The sequence below is a fragment of the Protopterus annectens genome, chromosome 8.part0 (assembly GCF_019279795.1).
Source record: "Protopterus annectens isolate FY-2018-M chromosome 8.part0, PAN1.0, whole genome shotgun sequence".
Classification (NCBI taxonomy): Eukaryota; Metazoa; Chordata; order Ceratodontiformes; family Protopteridae; genus Protopterus; species Protopterus annectens.
This window is the reverse complement of record NC_056741.1, coordinates 268,154,026-268,170,732: the sequence shown is the minus strand read 5'-3', so window position 1 is coordinate 268,170,732 and position 16,707 is coordinate 268,154,026. Positions and strand designations below refer to the sequence as shown.

Below are 16,707 nucleotides of genomic sequence, written 5' to 3'. Positions count from 1 at the left end.
TGCAATTGATCTGCTTTAGTTCATCCAAATAATGCCTCGCAGAAGATCAAATTTATTTCGTCGTACTCGCAGAGCGGAAGCAGTGCAACGAGTAATTGCAAATCAAACTGAGGAAGAATGGGCATCAGCGAATGAGTGAAACAGACAAAGAATGGCTCAAATACATGCCGAGGAAGCAGCAGAGCAATGTGCAGCCAGACTTGAGGATGCACGGTTGTGAGCACAGCGATCGTGTTCTGCAGCTTCAGATCTGCTTCATTCTCAACAGAATGAACGCAACAGGCTGAGAGTGGCTTAAAGACATCAATGAGAAACAGCAGATCAGCGTCAAACATGACTCTGTACTCAGCAATCATGCGATTACAATCGCCTTGCATTCCAGTACAACCCAGCTGATGATTATAGTTTGAGCCGGCATGTTCTCATCGGCACTATGACTGAAGTGTGTCCTTATTGCAAGGCTCTGAAATTTAATGGAGAAACGAAAGGAATGTGTTGTGCCGCTGGAAAAATTAAACTGCCTCAACTTGGAGAACCGCCAGAGACATTAAAAACTTTGCTTGCCGGATATACCGCCGAATCAAAGCATTTCCTATCTAACATCAGGAAATACAATTCATGCTTCCAAATGACGTCGTTCAGCGCAGAAATCATAATAGCTCAATTCATGCCAACTTTCAAAGTGAAAGGACAAATTTATCATAAAGCCAGCTCCCTGCTTCCATTCCCAGATGGTCAACATAAATTCCTACAAATGTATTTCATTGGTGATGGCAATGATGAATTGAATGCACGCTGCAGAATTTCTACCGGCATACAAAGGTCCATCGTTTCCCAACTGCAAGAGCTTCTTCACGAAAAAAACAATTTAGTGCGTTTGTTCAAAACAGCAATTGACATGATGCCATCTGATACACACAAGATTGTTATTCATGCTGACAAAACGCCTGCTGGAGAACATGTGGGAAGATTTAATGTTCCAACTATAGACGAAGTGGCAATTGTTATAGTAGGAGACCAATTCCAACCTAGAGATATTGTTCTTCATCGGAGAAACGATTAATTGACAACAGTTGCAGAAACTCATCGATGCTACAATGCCCTGCAATATCCAATCATTTTTTTGGGATGGTGCCGATGGATATCACTTCAATGTTAAGATGATAAATCCAGTCAGTGGCAAAGAAACAAATATGAAATGCAGCGCAATGAACTATTATTCATGCTGATTAATGATTCGAGAGAATTAAGACAATCACATTTTGAAATGCCGTCAATTGTTTCACCAATACATAGTAGATATGTATGCAAAAATCTAAACAAAATGTTTGATATTCATCCGTTTGAATCAGACCAAGCTTCGCTCTGAAGAATACGTTCATTTGTGAGATGCAGTTGTAAATGACGGTAATACAACTAACGTTGGAAGACTAACAATTTTGCCATCTTCATATACAGGCAGTCCACGTCATATGCATGAGTACGCTCAAGATGCAATTGCATATGTTTGTCACTACAGGCATCCAGAACTATTCATTACATTCACATGCAATCCAGCTTGGGACGATATACAACAGCTCTTACTTCCTGGGCAATCGCCGGTGGATAGGCATGACATCACAGCACCTGTTTTCAGACAGAAGCTGAAATCGCTGATGGATTTCATGGTAAAACATGAAGTGTTTGGCTCTGTGTACTCAGTGGAATGGCAAAAGAGAGGATTGCCACACGCACATATACTAATCTGGCTCTATAACAAAATCACTTCAAATGAAATTGACGATGTAATATGCGCTGAAATACCCAATGCCGACGTCGATAAGGATTTGCATGAAGTTGTGATGAAAAATATGATACATGGACCTTGAGGTACACTGAATCCAAATTCACCATGCATGATAGACGGAAAATGCTCTAAGCAATATCCTCGAGCATTAGTATCCAACACAGTTACAGGAAATGATGGATATCCTTTATACAGAAGAAAATCAGCAGAAGATGGAGGTAAATTAGCAACCATACAAATGCGAAATGGTGACATCGAAGTCGATAACCGGTGGGTTGTTCCATATTCGCCTTTGCTATCAAAAACATACAAAGCGCACATAAATGTGGAATACTGTAACTCCGTTAAATCGATCAAATACATTTGTAAGTACGTGAATAAAGGCAGCAACATGGCAGTTTTTGGCATGCCACCAGAAAGAAGTGATAGGAATGCGGTCATACATATCGATGAAATCGCACAGTATCAGGCTGGAAGATACATAAGCAGCAATGAAGCTGTATGGCGAATTCTTTCATTTCCCATACATGAACGAAGTCCAGGTGTTGTTCACTTAGCAGTACATCTAGAAAATGGACAACGCGTTTATTTCACAGCTGCAAATGTGCAACAAATAGCCTTGAATCCACCGGCTACAACATTAACTGCTTTCTTCATGTTATGTCAAAATGATGAGTTTGCGAAAACACTGCTTTATTCGGAAGTACCTATGTATTACACATGGAATGCGAGTAGAAAATCATTTGAACGATGCAAACGAGGAGAGCAAGTAAACGGACAACCTGGCATATTCAAAGAAACTACGATAGGCAGACTGTACACCATGCATCCCAATCAAGATGAATGCTTCTTTCTTCGCATGCTGTTGGTAAATGTGCCCGGTCCAACGTCTTTCCAGCAATTGGGAATCGTTAACGGCATTACACATGCCACTTTCCGCAGTGCATGTCAAGCTCTGAATTTATTGGAGAAAGACCGACACTGGGATGTATGCATTAATAACGCATGCAATACGTCACATCCAAATCAAATTCGTGCATTGTTTGCAATCATTTTGACTGTCTGCTCTCCTTCATCTCCAACAGAGTTATGGGAGAAATATAAATCACACATGGCTGACGATATTTTCCATCGAATACACAAGGAAAATTCAAATATGAACATGGATTTTACAGCAGAAATCTACAACGAAGCGTTGATAATGATTGAAAATTTGTGCTTAGAAATCGTGAACAAAGTTCTCAATCAATTGGGAATGCCACCACCAAATCGATCTGCTGCTGCTTCATTCGATGTAGAATTGCGTCGTGAACAAAATTACAACACAGGTGATCTTTTGTCGTATGTGCAATCAAATATTCCTAAGCTAACACTTGAGCAAAAAGGCATTTACGATCAAATAATGCAAACTGTCAATAACGGGGTTGGAGAAATCTTCTTCTTAGATGCGCCAGGAGGAACTGGTAAAACGTTCCTAATTACATTGATTCTGGCAGCAATTCGATCTCAAAATGGCATAGCCTTGGCTCTTGTGTCATCTGGAATAGCTGCTACATTGCTACCAGGTGGAAGAACTGCTCATTCCACTTTGAAATTGCCATTGAACATGCAATTCATTGAAACTCCCACGTGCAACATTTCCAAAGCATCCGGCATGTGAAAAGTATTGCAGAAATGCAAACTTATTGTTTGGGATGAATGCACAATGGTGTACAAAAAATCGCTCGAGGCTCTTGATCGATCATTGCAAGATTTGCATGGAAATATCAGACCATTTGGGAATGCATTAATATTGCTTGCAGGAGATTTCAGGCAAACATTACCTGTACTTCCTCGATCGACACCAGCAGACAAAATAAATGCTTGCCTGAAATACTCTACTTTGTGGTGACACGTAAAGACGTTAAAATTAACTACAAATATGACTGTCCAGCTGCAAAATGATCGATCAGCTAAGATATTCTCACATCAATTGCTGGAAATTGGGAACGGAAAGGTGCCGGTTGATCTCACCTCAGGACGAATTTCATTGCCTCATAACGTATGCAATTTAGTGACGTCAAAAGAAGAATTGGTTGAAAAAGTATTTCCCAATATTCAAACCAATTATAAGAATCACGACTGGCTGACTGAACGAGCTATTCTTGCGACCAAGAACAAAGACATCTACGAACTTAACAATATTATTCAGTCTAATATTCAAAGCGAGGCAGTCACACACAAGTCCTTCGACACTGTTGTGGAAGCAGATGAAGCGGTTAATTATCCAACAGAATTTTTGAATTCACTTGATCTGCCAGGGATGCCACCGCGCATACTGCAATTGAAAATTGGCGTGCCAATTATCATGTTGTAAAATATCAACCAGCCAAAGCTTTGCAACGGCACGCGGCTTGCAGTAAAAAAATTGAGCAACGTCATAGAAGCAACAATCTTGACAGAACCTTTCAAAGGTGAAGATGTCCTCATTCCTTGCATTCCTATGATTCCAACAGATATGCCATTTCAATTTAAGAGATTGCAATTCCCAATTCTATTGGTGTTTGCAGTCACCATCAACAAAGCTCAGGGCCAGTCTTTAGAATTGTGCGGTTTAGATCTACACATGGATTGCTTCTCACATGGACAATTATATGTTGCGTGTTCTAGAGTTGGCAAATCAGACAATCTCTATATCTGCACAGACAATAGAACAACAAAAAAAATTGTATACCCACAAGCATTGTGAAATGAAACATATTAGAAATGTGTGCTTTCTCTTTTCTTTCTTTCCATTTAACCAGACTGAGCAACAGCAACGCGTGGCCGGGTACAGCTAGTATATATATATATATATATATATATATATATATATATATATATATATATATATATATATATATATATTTGATGAATAGATGTGATATCAGGTACCTAAACTCGAAAGCTGCTAGCTGACTATATCAGTCAGATTATCATTTTTGATGTTAAAAAGAAAATATATTTGTACTGCCACAGTCACCACCCCTTTTCTTCCATAGTCTTTCCTAAATGGTCAAGTTGTTTGTGCCCTCCAAATCCTTCTGTCCACTCTTTATCAATTTATTAAAATGAAATACAATTTTATACATGGCAAGTAGGCCAAAATAATCCCATCTTGCTCTTGATTCACACTGGACGATCCTTAACCTATCTGCTTTTCTTACTCTTTAGTTTTTTTTCCATTCTGTGTGTGCTTGTCAAGTGCATAATAATCATGTCATTTGAGTTAAGTTTGTTTGTGTCTTTTGGCTTTTCCCGGTTAGGGGTCGCCACAGCGGAACTCCGGTCCACTAATGATTGGCAGTAGATTTTTACGTACTGGCTTGCCGGGCCTAACGCACAACCTTCGAAGGAACGCCCATTCACGCATGTCGCTACACATAAGATGCTCTAACTGAGAATTGAATGGGCAACGTCTAACTGTGAAGAGACAGTGCTACCGCAGCACCACCATCACAGTATGTCATTTGAGTTAAGTACATACCTTAATTCAGTCAAGAGTCACAGGATTATAGGATCATAGGAAGTTACTAGGCTGTTGGTGAGGCCCTTACAAGCCTAGCCAAGAATTTAGCCCTTGTTCCAACAAGTCAATACCTGATGCCCCTGTCCAGCAGGGACACAGGTGGAATCCCAGAAGTGTATTTTCTGTTCCCCATCCAGTTATCCAGGTTGTGCTTAAAAAGGATTAATGAGGTACTCTGCTTGACATTTAGCGGGAGTCTATTACACAGAAAGGGGAGTCTCCAGGACACAAATCTGTCCCACCAACAAGTCCTAGTGATGTCACAGACCAAGTTGAGGTCGCCCATGCATGTTACTCGAGTGGAGTTTGACTTGTGGATATGCAGCAGTCCCATCAAGGCGGGATCTGAGATTGCTTTGTATGCCAGACAGAGGTCACCTCTGAGAAGTCTGTAGGAGACTGAGTAGAGGGGACAGGGCCTTTAGCCTATCTGTGTAGGGTAGATGTTTAAGGCCCTGGATTCTCCTGGTGAGGAACCTCTGTGGTCTCTCCAACTGCTGCATGTGCTTTGTGAGGTACATGCAGAAAGGGGCACTGTACTCAATAATGGACCTTATAAGGGAAGAATAAAGGGATGTTATGACCACCTTGTCCCTGGATGAGATACCCTTACTAATGAGTGCAAGAAGGCCAATAAGAGTATCTATCTCTTAAACTGAATATTTATAGACTAGTGAATTCTGACCTTTTTACATGTCATTTAGATGGATTCCTCCACCGCTATAGTGAGTGACTGAGTGAGGTTACTATATCTGTTACAAAGCTAGTTCAGAACTTTGGCCTATGTAACACTCCAGTGCATGTTTTGAATTTGATTCTCCCTCGCTATATTTTATGAGGCATGAGCTAAGAGTCAACAGCACCAATAAGGGGCAGCTGACGATCTTTACTTTGCCTTGTCTTAAACAGCTTGCAAAATGTGAAAAGGCAAATACCTAGACATGGAGGCAGTTATTGACTGTCTCTGACTGCCTGAAAGCAAGCTTTGTAAGTTTTAGGTTCATAGATTAATACTAGGCTAGCTGCCCTTGAGGGCCATTTTAAGCCTAGACAATTACCCCATTTAAGAGTCAAACCCTGTACCTGTAAGGAAAACACCCTAATCATTATCCCAATCTCCCACAGTTGTGTGGAATAAGGTCTGGTATCTGATGTACCATATAAAAAAATGATTAACACAGCATCTCATAGGACAGTGCCTAGTAGTTACTTCTAAAGTTTATGAAAAAGTCAAACCAGCAGCTTTAGCCTCACAGTTTCATCAAACAATAAATTAGCACTGAAATGACTACAACATGGGCTCATAATAGAAGACTTTCTCATTACCAAGATTATATCTCACTTATTTTAATAAAATGCATATCCTTAAAGTGTGAAGATGGTAGAAACTGCATGTAGTAATGTGATTGTTATCCCTAATTACCTCTTTATTCTTACAGTTCGCCAATACTCTCAAGGTTTTTGACATTGTTGATTACATGAAAAAACAACTGTGTTCAAACATCAACACGTCTGCAGCTGAGACCAGGTGCTGGCCCTGGCATTACTTTTACATTTTTGTTTCCAGCTTGGCAGTACATCAAGCCATCACGGTATCCTGTGAACAAAGGATATGTGTTTTGTTTATGGCTTTTGTGCTATGACAGTCTGAATATATTTATAATAATACTTTTGTATCACAAATCTGCAAGTAAAAACTAATAATGAGAAATTATAATATGCTGGTATTAGAAATGACTTGTTAGCATGCTGTTTATGGTATCCACATTCCAGTTATAGAAAAGAAGGACAAGTCAAGACAAAACAATTGTACTTTTCTAGCACACAGTTCCAGAAATGCAGTGTCTTATAAAAACATAAGCCACACCAAGTAGGTTAAAATAACAGGCAGCATGCCAGGTTTGCATTGCAAAATACAATTAAAGCATGTTTCTACAGGGATAACTCCACCAGCTGAAACAGTAACACTAAATTAGTAAAATGACTTCATTTGTCAATATTCTTTTCGACGCAGACCGAGTATGTTATTCACATGTTCTTTCTGGGATAAAATAAAATGCATTAAAAGCTCATTACTGGCTTAACAAAACATGCATTTCAAGAGTATCCTAGAAGCCCAGTTGTGCAATAAGGAATATATTTTCTTCTTTACTGACATTGTTTTGACTAACTCTGCCTGACACACTCAAAATGTTTATAGTCGAGCTCTGTGGCTTTGGGGATGGAGACCTGAATGCAAGCAAAATGTCTTACTTTTGATTACTGTCCCATGCGCTGAGGAGCTGGGAGGGACAGAGAGACAATATAGTGTCTTTCATCAGTATGACCATCCCACTAGAGGCTTATAGCCAGATGTTTCCTAGCGGAGACTGGTGAGTATTTCCTGACCACAGGAGGCTGATATTTGACCTGTAGTGGGTGGGTGTGATTGGGTGTGTCACCCCAAGTGTGATGCATAATACATCACATGCAATATTTATGCTATCTGGCTTAAGTAGGAGTCTAAGGCACTAGTCATGAAGAAAATGGTTGTATCCCAGGTATTCTTATCAAATTTCTTATACTACACAAATGCTCATGCAAGTTCGAGGATGTGGAAGGTGAGAATGATTATCCTGGTTGCTACTATACATTTAGTCACTTTACTCTCAGTGTTTAACTATGTCTGTTAGTAGCTTTAAAATAAAAGTTTTATGTAAGAACAAGTTCTTCTCAGCCTTTGAATTGAAAGGATATGTGTTATACCGTAATATTGTAACCATCATATCTATTACTTCCTGTAATTTGTGCGATAGCTATCCTAAATTCTGAACAAATCCAACAGTTTCAAAAAGTGCTACAAATATCAGTGGCTTAGAGATATGCAGTGGAGCACTGCTAGAGAAGATGAAGAAGAAAGTGATGATGATGATGATGATGATGATGATGATGATGAAGAATAAGAAATAGAAAATGAAGGGGAAAAAGATGGGAAAGTTTAGATCTGAATAATTCCATGATGCTAATATTGGCACAATATAGATTCGATGTTTGTGAAATCACCTTTCTTGTTTGCTAAATCTCCACCTGATGTCATTAACATTTTTGGTATCCAGGACAGATACCTGAGGAGTGGTATGGTTGGGTGATTAATGGATGGACAAAAGATAATGGGTGACCAGGGAGTTGTAGGAATGAACTTAATAACCTGCATATGAGCTATTTAAGGGTGGCTTCAAGTAGGTGAGAAATGATGGGACATGGACAGTAGCAGGAAGAGCACTCTTTTGCCCAGGATGATAAGGAGTGAAGGTATACAGAGTGTGAAACCACCAGCAGTTGCAGTGCAAAAGAAAAAGTTAAAAGACCTTGACATAAGAGATCTCTTTGTATATGGAGGTCTATATTATATGAACAAAAGTTCATATAATCGCTCGCTCTAATGAGTGAAAATCCCAGAAATCGAAAATGATACCCACCCCCCGCTAAATATATTCCAACTCTGAGATTGCACTACAGTGAGTTAAGGGCAAATACTCCAATCTTCACTGTACTGCCATCCCACAGCACACATCTCGACTTCTGGGATTTTCGCTCATTAGAGTGATTGATTATATGAACTTCTGTTCATATAATATAGACCCATATTTGTGTCGTTCGGCTTTTCCCAGTTAGGGGTCGCCACAGCGGAACTCCGGTCCGCTAATGATTGGTAGTTGATTTTTATGTGCCAAGTTACCAGCCCCGATGCAGAACCTTCAACGAAGGTACGCCCATTCACGCATGTCTCCACGCAGAAGACGCTCTAGCTGAGAATCGAACCGGACAGCATCTTACTGTGAAGCGACAAGGCTACCGTAGCACCACCTGGCTGTTAAAAGGAACATAGTAATACACACTGACAAGAAGCACAAGTAAGGTAAGAAAGCAATTAATAAAGAATGTCATGCAGACAATGAGAGCACAATAATTACGAGGAAAAACGAATGCAAGAGTGATAGAGAAGTAAGGGGAGGAAGTGTTAAGATCTATGGAAATAGCTTTCAAAGGAAATGATACAGTGAGAGTTGGAGATATGGATATATAGGTATACTAACTCCTGTGGTGCCTGAATCTGGTGGAAGTCATGGTGGGTATAATGAAGGAGTATGTCACACACAGGAAAATAATCTAGGGTTTTAGTGTGGAAGAAGCTAGACTGAAAGACGCAAATGTTTGCAGTAGGAAAGATAGACAAAGATGTTAACTGCTTAAGAAGTGATAAAATGTGGGTCATGGTTGAGAATGAAAGACTGAGATATAAGGGATGTGAGAGAGGCAGGAATGATAAAGAGAAATGGAGCAGAGTGTTAAGGTAGGCTTACAAAGGCAAAAGCTATTCTGCAAACAGTTTAAAGGGATAATGTTAAAATATCTGCTGAAAGTGGAGCTTGCCAGGTTAAAAGGATAGAAGGAAAAGCACAGCGAGTGAGCATGTGAAGTCTGAAATCTAATTGTGTGAGTACTGCTACTTTATAAAATAAACTATGATTTAAACAAAAGAGTGAGACTGACCGCAATGACACCACACCCTTACTACTGATATCCATACTAACACAAAAATCCACGTAATTCCATGTAGGAGAAATAAACCAAGATAACATGACCTTAGGCACAGTAACATGGTCCCCTCATTCACACTTGTAGTTCTGCCTTTCTTTAAATCACAATTACCATCTTTTGAATTTCAAAAGCACCCCGATAAACAATATGATAGCAGTACTGGGAAAGTGCAAACGTTATCTAGTAGTACCAAAAGGCACAGTAGTAAACTATAATTCATTGAACGGGAGAGGAATACAAGATGATATAAACGAAAGGATATAGACTTTGCTTAGTAATAACAGTATAATAAAACACACAGAAATAAGAAGATTATTAACAGAATTAATCAGAGCTAAATGAACTTTTATCATTCTCAGTGAATACAACTACCACAGCAACATTAGATAAAATCATGCAAGCATTGACTGGACAGGCAGAAGCATATTCCATGATCTAAAAAAAGGAAATGTGACAGGGCAATGTAAAGTAACCATAATCAGTCCAAAACGTAAACATGAAGGGCCATGCAACCTAGCCATAAAAGTGAACTTAAGGTATGGAAAAATATAAACCTCAGCAACTAATAAATGACACACACACGTGTGTAAACGCAATAATAGTAAAGTGGACATCTGAAATCACAAACCTCAGCAACTAATAAATGACAAACACATGTGCAAATACAATAATAGTTAAGTGGATATAATTCTGAAATCATCAATACTTCCTACACTGAACAGCAAGGACCATTCTGCCTAATATGCATGCATACCTTTCAAATGTCCATATTTTCAAATAATGCTCAGATTTTTGCATCATAGTTTTGGTCTGTTCCTCATAAAATTTGTGTATTTTTTGGCAAATCATTTTGGAATGGAGTCACTAAATAATGACATACATTTCAGTTTCACACTTAATATCCTTTTGAAAACATGTGCTAATGCAAAGCATTTTATTCTAGTAACTTTCTGATTTTATTAAAGCAATATTTAAAATGTTGTCCCTGATTTTGGGTCTTTGTCCCCCATAATTTTTTGGCTTTTGTCCAGATTTCTTGCACTTAGAAATATGTATGCATGCATGCAGTAGTTTATAAAAAAAATAGTTGTATCAGAAGATTTTTCAGAGATTTGCAAAGCAAATAAACACACTTGTGTTGTTGATATTTCTGTAATTAACCCAAATGGACATTAGATATTCACAAACAGTGGCAGCCAATAAAATGAAGCAGTGAAAATGTACCACGCCAAGTCAGGAATGATCAGAATGAGGTAAATCCACAAAATAACATTATAGCACAGTTAGAAGGTAGTGTGTGAGTGGAAGGCAGGCCATGATTTGAGAAAACAGATAAGTAAGTAACATAGCATCTCACTAACAAAGAATAAAATAGCCATCAGATATGGAGTATTAGATCTCAGTGACAATAAATTTCATCAAGTTTGTGGAGTGTTAGATGAGCTTTATAGTGTATATGGAAGAATAGATCTGCAGTTGCTGACAACATATGTTGTGTTCAGTTCAGAGTGAGATATTACCGTGAGCCAGTGTTTGTGTGAATGGCAAGTACAGCAGTCATGCAACAATCTGAATGGTAGTAACTATTTTAGAGGGTTAAAAGCTAATCGCATATAAGTTTACTTAAGGTTACTACATGCAAGCCAGCTCCATGCCATAGTGGGAGAAAGCCCTGACTATGATGCAGGCAACCTTAGCTCAAATAACGACTCTGGTGAAGGTAAGGATGAGTGTGAACAGCCACTGCCTGCTCAGTCACCCTAGAGATGGAGGTTGCTGTATCTCCCTACTTGGGTAACACATAGTGGACCATTGGGTATTGTCTCTTGGTAGCATGAGTCTGTCAGCAGGCACTGCCAATATGCATTACCATGTAACCCAGACAATATGTAGAGGCACACTCCCTAAGGCCAGCAGCAGCTGTATTGATCATAGAGCTACTGCAAAAGTGGGGGAGAGATTATTGTGTGGCAAAACTCACCTCTGAACCTGGGATCTGGCCTACACCCTACCTCCTGACTCTTATTGAAAGAAGAATGAATAGGCTTATGAGGCACCCTGACAGGAATGAATGACTCATAGCATTCTTGCTTAGTCTGGGGAAGCCTGGATCATACCCCCAACAGAACAAATGGGCCAACTGGGATAAGGTAGTGGTGTCATCAGGCAGTTCTAATGAGGGATAAAAAATGAATTAAAAAAGGTTACCACATGCAGGTATATTTGCTGTGTGGTAAGTCTGCAGTCATTGCGGTTTAAAAGCCAGATGATTAAAGATGTCAGTTTTGAATGACTGCAAGTTGTAGTTCCTATGCTACAAGGTATGATTCCCTTATCCATCATTTGCCTGTTGTGTGACCTTGAACAAGTTGCTTAGCTAGTTATTGTTGCTGGGTTTTTCTACATTATACTAATTCTCATCAGAACTGCGGTGGTGGTGCTGCGGTAGCATTGTCGCCTCACAGTAAGATGTTGTCATGTTCGATTCTCAGCTAGAGCGTCTTCTGCATGGAGACATGCGTGAATAGGCATACCTTCGTTGAAGGTTGTGCATCAGGGCCAGCAGCTCTGCACGTAAAAATCTACTGCCAATCATTAGCGAACCGGAGTTCCACTGTGGCGACCCCTAACTGGGAAAAGCTGAAAGACACAACAACAACTAATTCTCATCAGAATAATTTTACCTAACAGGGGACTTGTTAATACCATCTGTAGTTTTAGGAGAAGTTGCATTGCAGCTGATGACATCTGAAAGTTACAATACATGTTAAGTAAAGTAAAAGTTATCCACAAATCACAAGTAACACTGTGTTTCTGTTTCATTTGCCTACACCAAGAAACGTCAGGATGTAAAAGACGGCTCTATATTAAATCAGTGAATGCTTAAAATAGCGAACATCGATTTATTGACCCATTAAGAATGAAACCTTAAAATCTCGAAGACACAGAACAGTGAATTTTTTCCCTGGGAAAAAAAAAATCGTTATTTCATGTCTTCAGGATTTTAAGGTTTCACTCTTAATGGGTCAATAAATCAGCGTTCGCTATTTTAAGCATTCGCTGGTTTAAAGGGAACCCATAAAAGACTATTGCAGAGGTAGCACAAACAGAGAAATTGTGTACACATCATATATAAATGCAGTGTTTTGTGAAATACGGTGATAGTACAATATCATGTGCAGGTTAGAGCCTGGACTCAGGGTTGTAATGTGACAGTACAAAGAAGTGAAAGAGGAGCTCACTGTCAAAAGTACAAGGATTAAATGTTTGAAGTGCTGCAAATCCTGCCCATTGTGTTCCTTTGTGCAACATAAAAAGCTTAAGTATTATATGTTCATAGGTTCATACTAGGCTATCTGCCCTAGGGCATTTAGAAGCCTAGCCAGAGTGTGTTTGGCTTTCGCCACCCCTTGGAATGAGTTTACTGTACCCTTTTTAAGGTTCTGTTTACTGTGCCTCTGTCTAGTACTGACACAGAAGTGATCCCTGGGGAAAACCTACGATCTCCCATGTTAAAAACTTTTACAGATGTGAATGAAACCCATATGGACATATTTAAGAAGCCTAGTGTTTTTACACCTCAGAATCATCTATTGATGGAAGCCTTTATTAAACTATGTGAAAATGATTTATTTAATGTCTTTAATGACAGACAATGTAGTCATGTTTTTAATAACCTTACAACTTTTGAAAGCTAACCTATGTTTAACTTCAAAAATGATGAGAGTATAATTATTCGGCCAGCTGATAAGAGAGGGTGTGTTGTTATTCTCGACAGGGACTTCTATTATTCTTCTATCAAAGCTATGTTATATGATGGTACCATCTATACTAGATAATTTGAAGGATTTGCATGTTTTCAAATATAGAGTGCACAGAATGGTTAATGATTGTTGAGTAGGTGTATAAGCTTAGATATTAAGTTGTCCCATCTCGCCTTCGTTCCTGCTGTTTGGGTTTGGAGCCAATCCTCAGCTCCGACACGGCCTACTTTTATAGCTCGAGAGATATTAACTGGCTTGAGGCTAACCCTTATCCCAGAATGCCCAGTGTCAGCTACCCAGATCTCATTTGCCACTTTAGCTGCAAGGTTGCTTCATTACTGGCTCAGGCTTAGTATAGTTTTTTCTATTATAATAGTTATTTTTTATTCTTTAAAATTTAACAAGTTTTTGTCTATATAGTACTTTATTCCCTTATCGCCTTTTCTTGTGTGTTGTAGCTTTGTTAGCTGTCGCTCCATACTCGCAGGCCTTTTAAATTAGAGAGCCCCCCTCCCTTAGGACAGCCGTTTAAGTTAGAGGCTCTCTTTTCTTTTCCTTAATTGTAAAAAAAAAAAAAAAAAGACTGTTTGCTTCTTAGTTTAGTTGTTTAAGATGTCTAAAGAGGCCAAAGTTTCTGGCTTCAAAAAGTGTCACTCATGCTGTCAGAAAATGTCTCTGACAGATGGGCATACTAGCTGTGTTTATTGTTTTGGAGCTGTGCACCTGCAGGACTCCTGCTCTATCCGCCATTTAGTCCAAGGGTCATGCAGGAGCGCAAAAACAAATTAATGCTTCGAGGATTATTGAAACCACAGCATTCCCTGGCTAAAGGTTCTCAGCCAGCGAAATCCTCTAAATCTGTCAAGCCATCGGCTCCATCTTCGGAACCGACTATTGGGCTTGAACAACCAAGTTTGTCGGTGCCAAATAGCATCGACAAGACAACTCCTCCCTTGGCTCCAACTGCTACCTCGGAGCCGTCTCAGAGCCACAAGCAAGCAAGGTCTCCTTCATTGGAGCCAATCCACTCGGTGTCACAGTCACCCTTATTAGGAAGTGAACACAGTCATTGCTCTTCATCCCACTCCTCTCAATCCTCTAGGTTATTGGATCAGGATGTGGAGAGAGTAGTCAGCAGGTTGCTTAAATCACAGGCCCTTGCAAAATTGCTTTCCAGCCCACCTCAGCAGGTTGCGACTCCATCTGCCTCTATCTCCATTCCTCCTCTGACTACACTTAGTTCAGAGCCGGAGACCATGGATGCGCTGATAGTAGAACCGACCTCGCCAATCACCTACTCTTCGGTTCTGATGTCGACTCTGATCACCTTGATTGTTCCGTCCATCGAGGAAACAGGGCGCTGAAGCTCTCTCATCGGCTCCGAGGGGGGAAGTGGCATCGGACCCTTGTCTGACTCCACTCTCTCTCTCGGAGCTTCGATGCAGGTGAGCTCGGCTCTCACATCGACCTCAGAGTCATCGCCCTCAATGCGGAGAAGGACTCCCATCTCTTTGGAGCCGGAGCTTTCTTTGCCTCAGGGTCGGGACTCCTTCGGGGTCATGCGGAGTGTACTGTCCCTTGAAACAGCCCTACCATCAGCTCCATCTCTCGTGGTGACTGTGCCAACCTCTGCTCCTCCTCTGGCCCAGAAGTGTAGGGAACCTATACCTAGGACACCCCATTGGGTGACCCCTCTTCTTCCGAGGCCTCCCCTGATCACTCAGAGGAGCTCCCCTTGAAGAAGAAGTGCGAGAGGAAGCACCTAGACTCTCCAGAGTCTGTCACCTAAGATACAGGCCTGGATGAATCGGAAGGGTCCCCCAGGTCCCCCTCAGAAGATGTTTCCTTTTTGGACATCCTTGAAATGGTTAGGCAGAGGGGTGGCTCAGAACAGGAGGGATATCTAAAGGCCTGTGTTGAGGAAGGAGTAAGAATTCCCTAAGCCTCTTTTTGGAATCAAGAGTAATCTTAGCTTTTCCAGTGGAAATGCTCCCTAAGAGTGTGCAAGGTTTCACCAAAAGAAAAATCTTCTGGAGGGGAAGCAGAGGGAATGGGATCCTCTGCATCAGAATCCTCATAGGTAGATAAGGGCAAATCCTGGTCATCAGAAGGAACAGAAATATCAGATGCCCAATCAGAAGAATCAGAAGGGAAATCAGTTCTAGGTCTCTTAGAGGGGGAAGGCTGGCTTCCCCTAATTAAGATAATAAGGTCTTCGGCCATTCATAGCATTTTGTTTTTTAGGCATATGGGCCTGAGCATGCAGTTTGGATGTTGGTTTTCTAGGTGTGGATCGAGTTTTAGGCCTGGATGAAGAAGATGGTGTCAGTTTAAAATGCAAGTCTGTAGGCCTGAATACACCCTCAGAAGCCGTTGCCTGCACAGCGGCTCTGGACCCATCCAAGGTAGAGACATCCGCAGGTTCCATAGTTGAAGAAGCATCTTGCGGCATACCGGACTCCGAATGGGTCTCAGTAGAGGCCTGCAAATCTGAGGTAGCGGGTATCAGGGGCTATGAAAGCACCTCACTGAGTACCGGCGGACTGGCGACTAGCATAACGGACGCGTCGTAGGCAGTTTTGGACCTATGCGGTCTGTCTCTGTCTTTATCTTTATGTTTTTTCGGAAGATCGGTAGTCGGATGTCTTAACGAAGCCATTTTGGAGTACTGATACCAAATACCAAAATAATTTGCTGCAAAGATAGCCTGACGAATAGTTTGCAGCTAGCATTGCTGAGTGAAGGCGGATGATGAGGATCGCATTAATGCACAATGTGGTATAAATGGGGTAGGTTCCTGGATTATTTAATCATTCATTTAATTACTGGGTAAGTGTGTTGGTCAAGTTTACCCTTTCCAGCCATGACCTAGGCAAGAAGACAGAAACACACAGAAATGCATGTGCACATACACATGCACATATAAACACACACACACACACACACACACACACACACACACACACACACACACACACACACACACACACACATATATATATATATATATATATATATATATATATATA

General features: G+C 40.5%; 1 protein-coding gene across 1 annotated transcript; it reads left to right on the top strand.

Moving 5' to 3' along the window:
- The first annotated feature begins 1,198 nt into the window (after positions 1–1,198).
- Positions 1,199–3,446, top strand: LOC122808216. Its single transcript, XM_044079180.1, is given in 2 exon segments — positions 1,199–1,295; positions 1,396–3,446. Coding segments are annotated over 2 exon segments (2,148 nt in total).
- Positions 3,447–16,707: the final 13,261 nt, after the last annotated feature.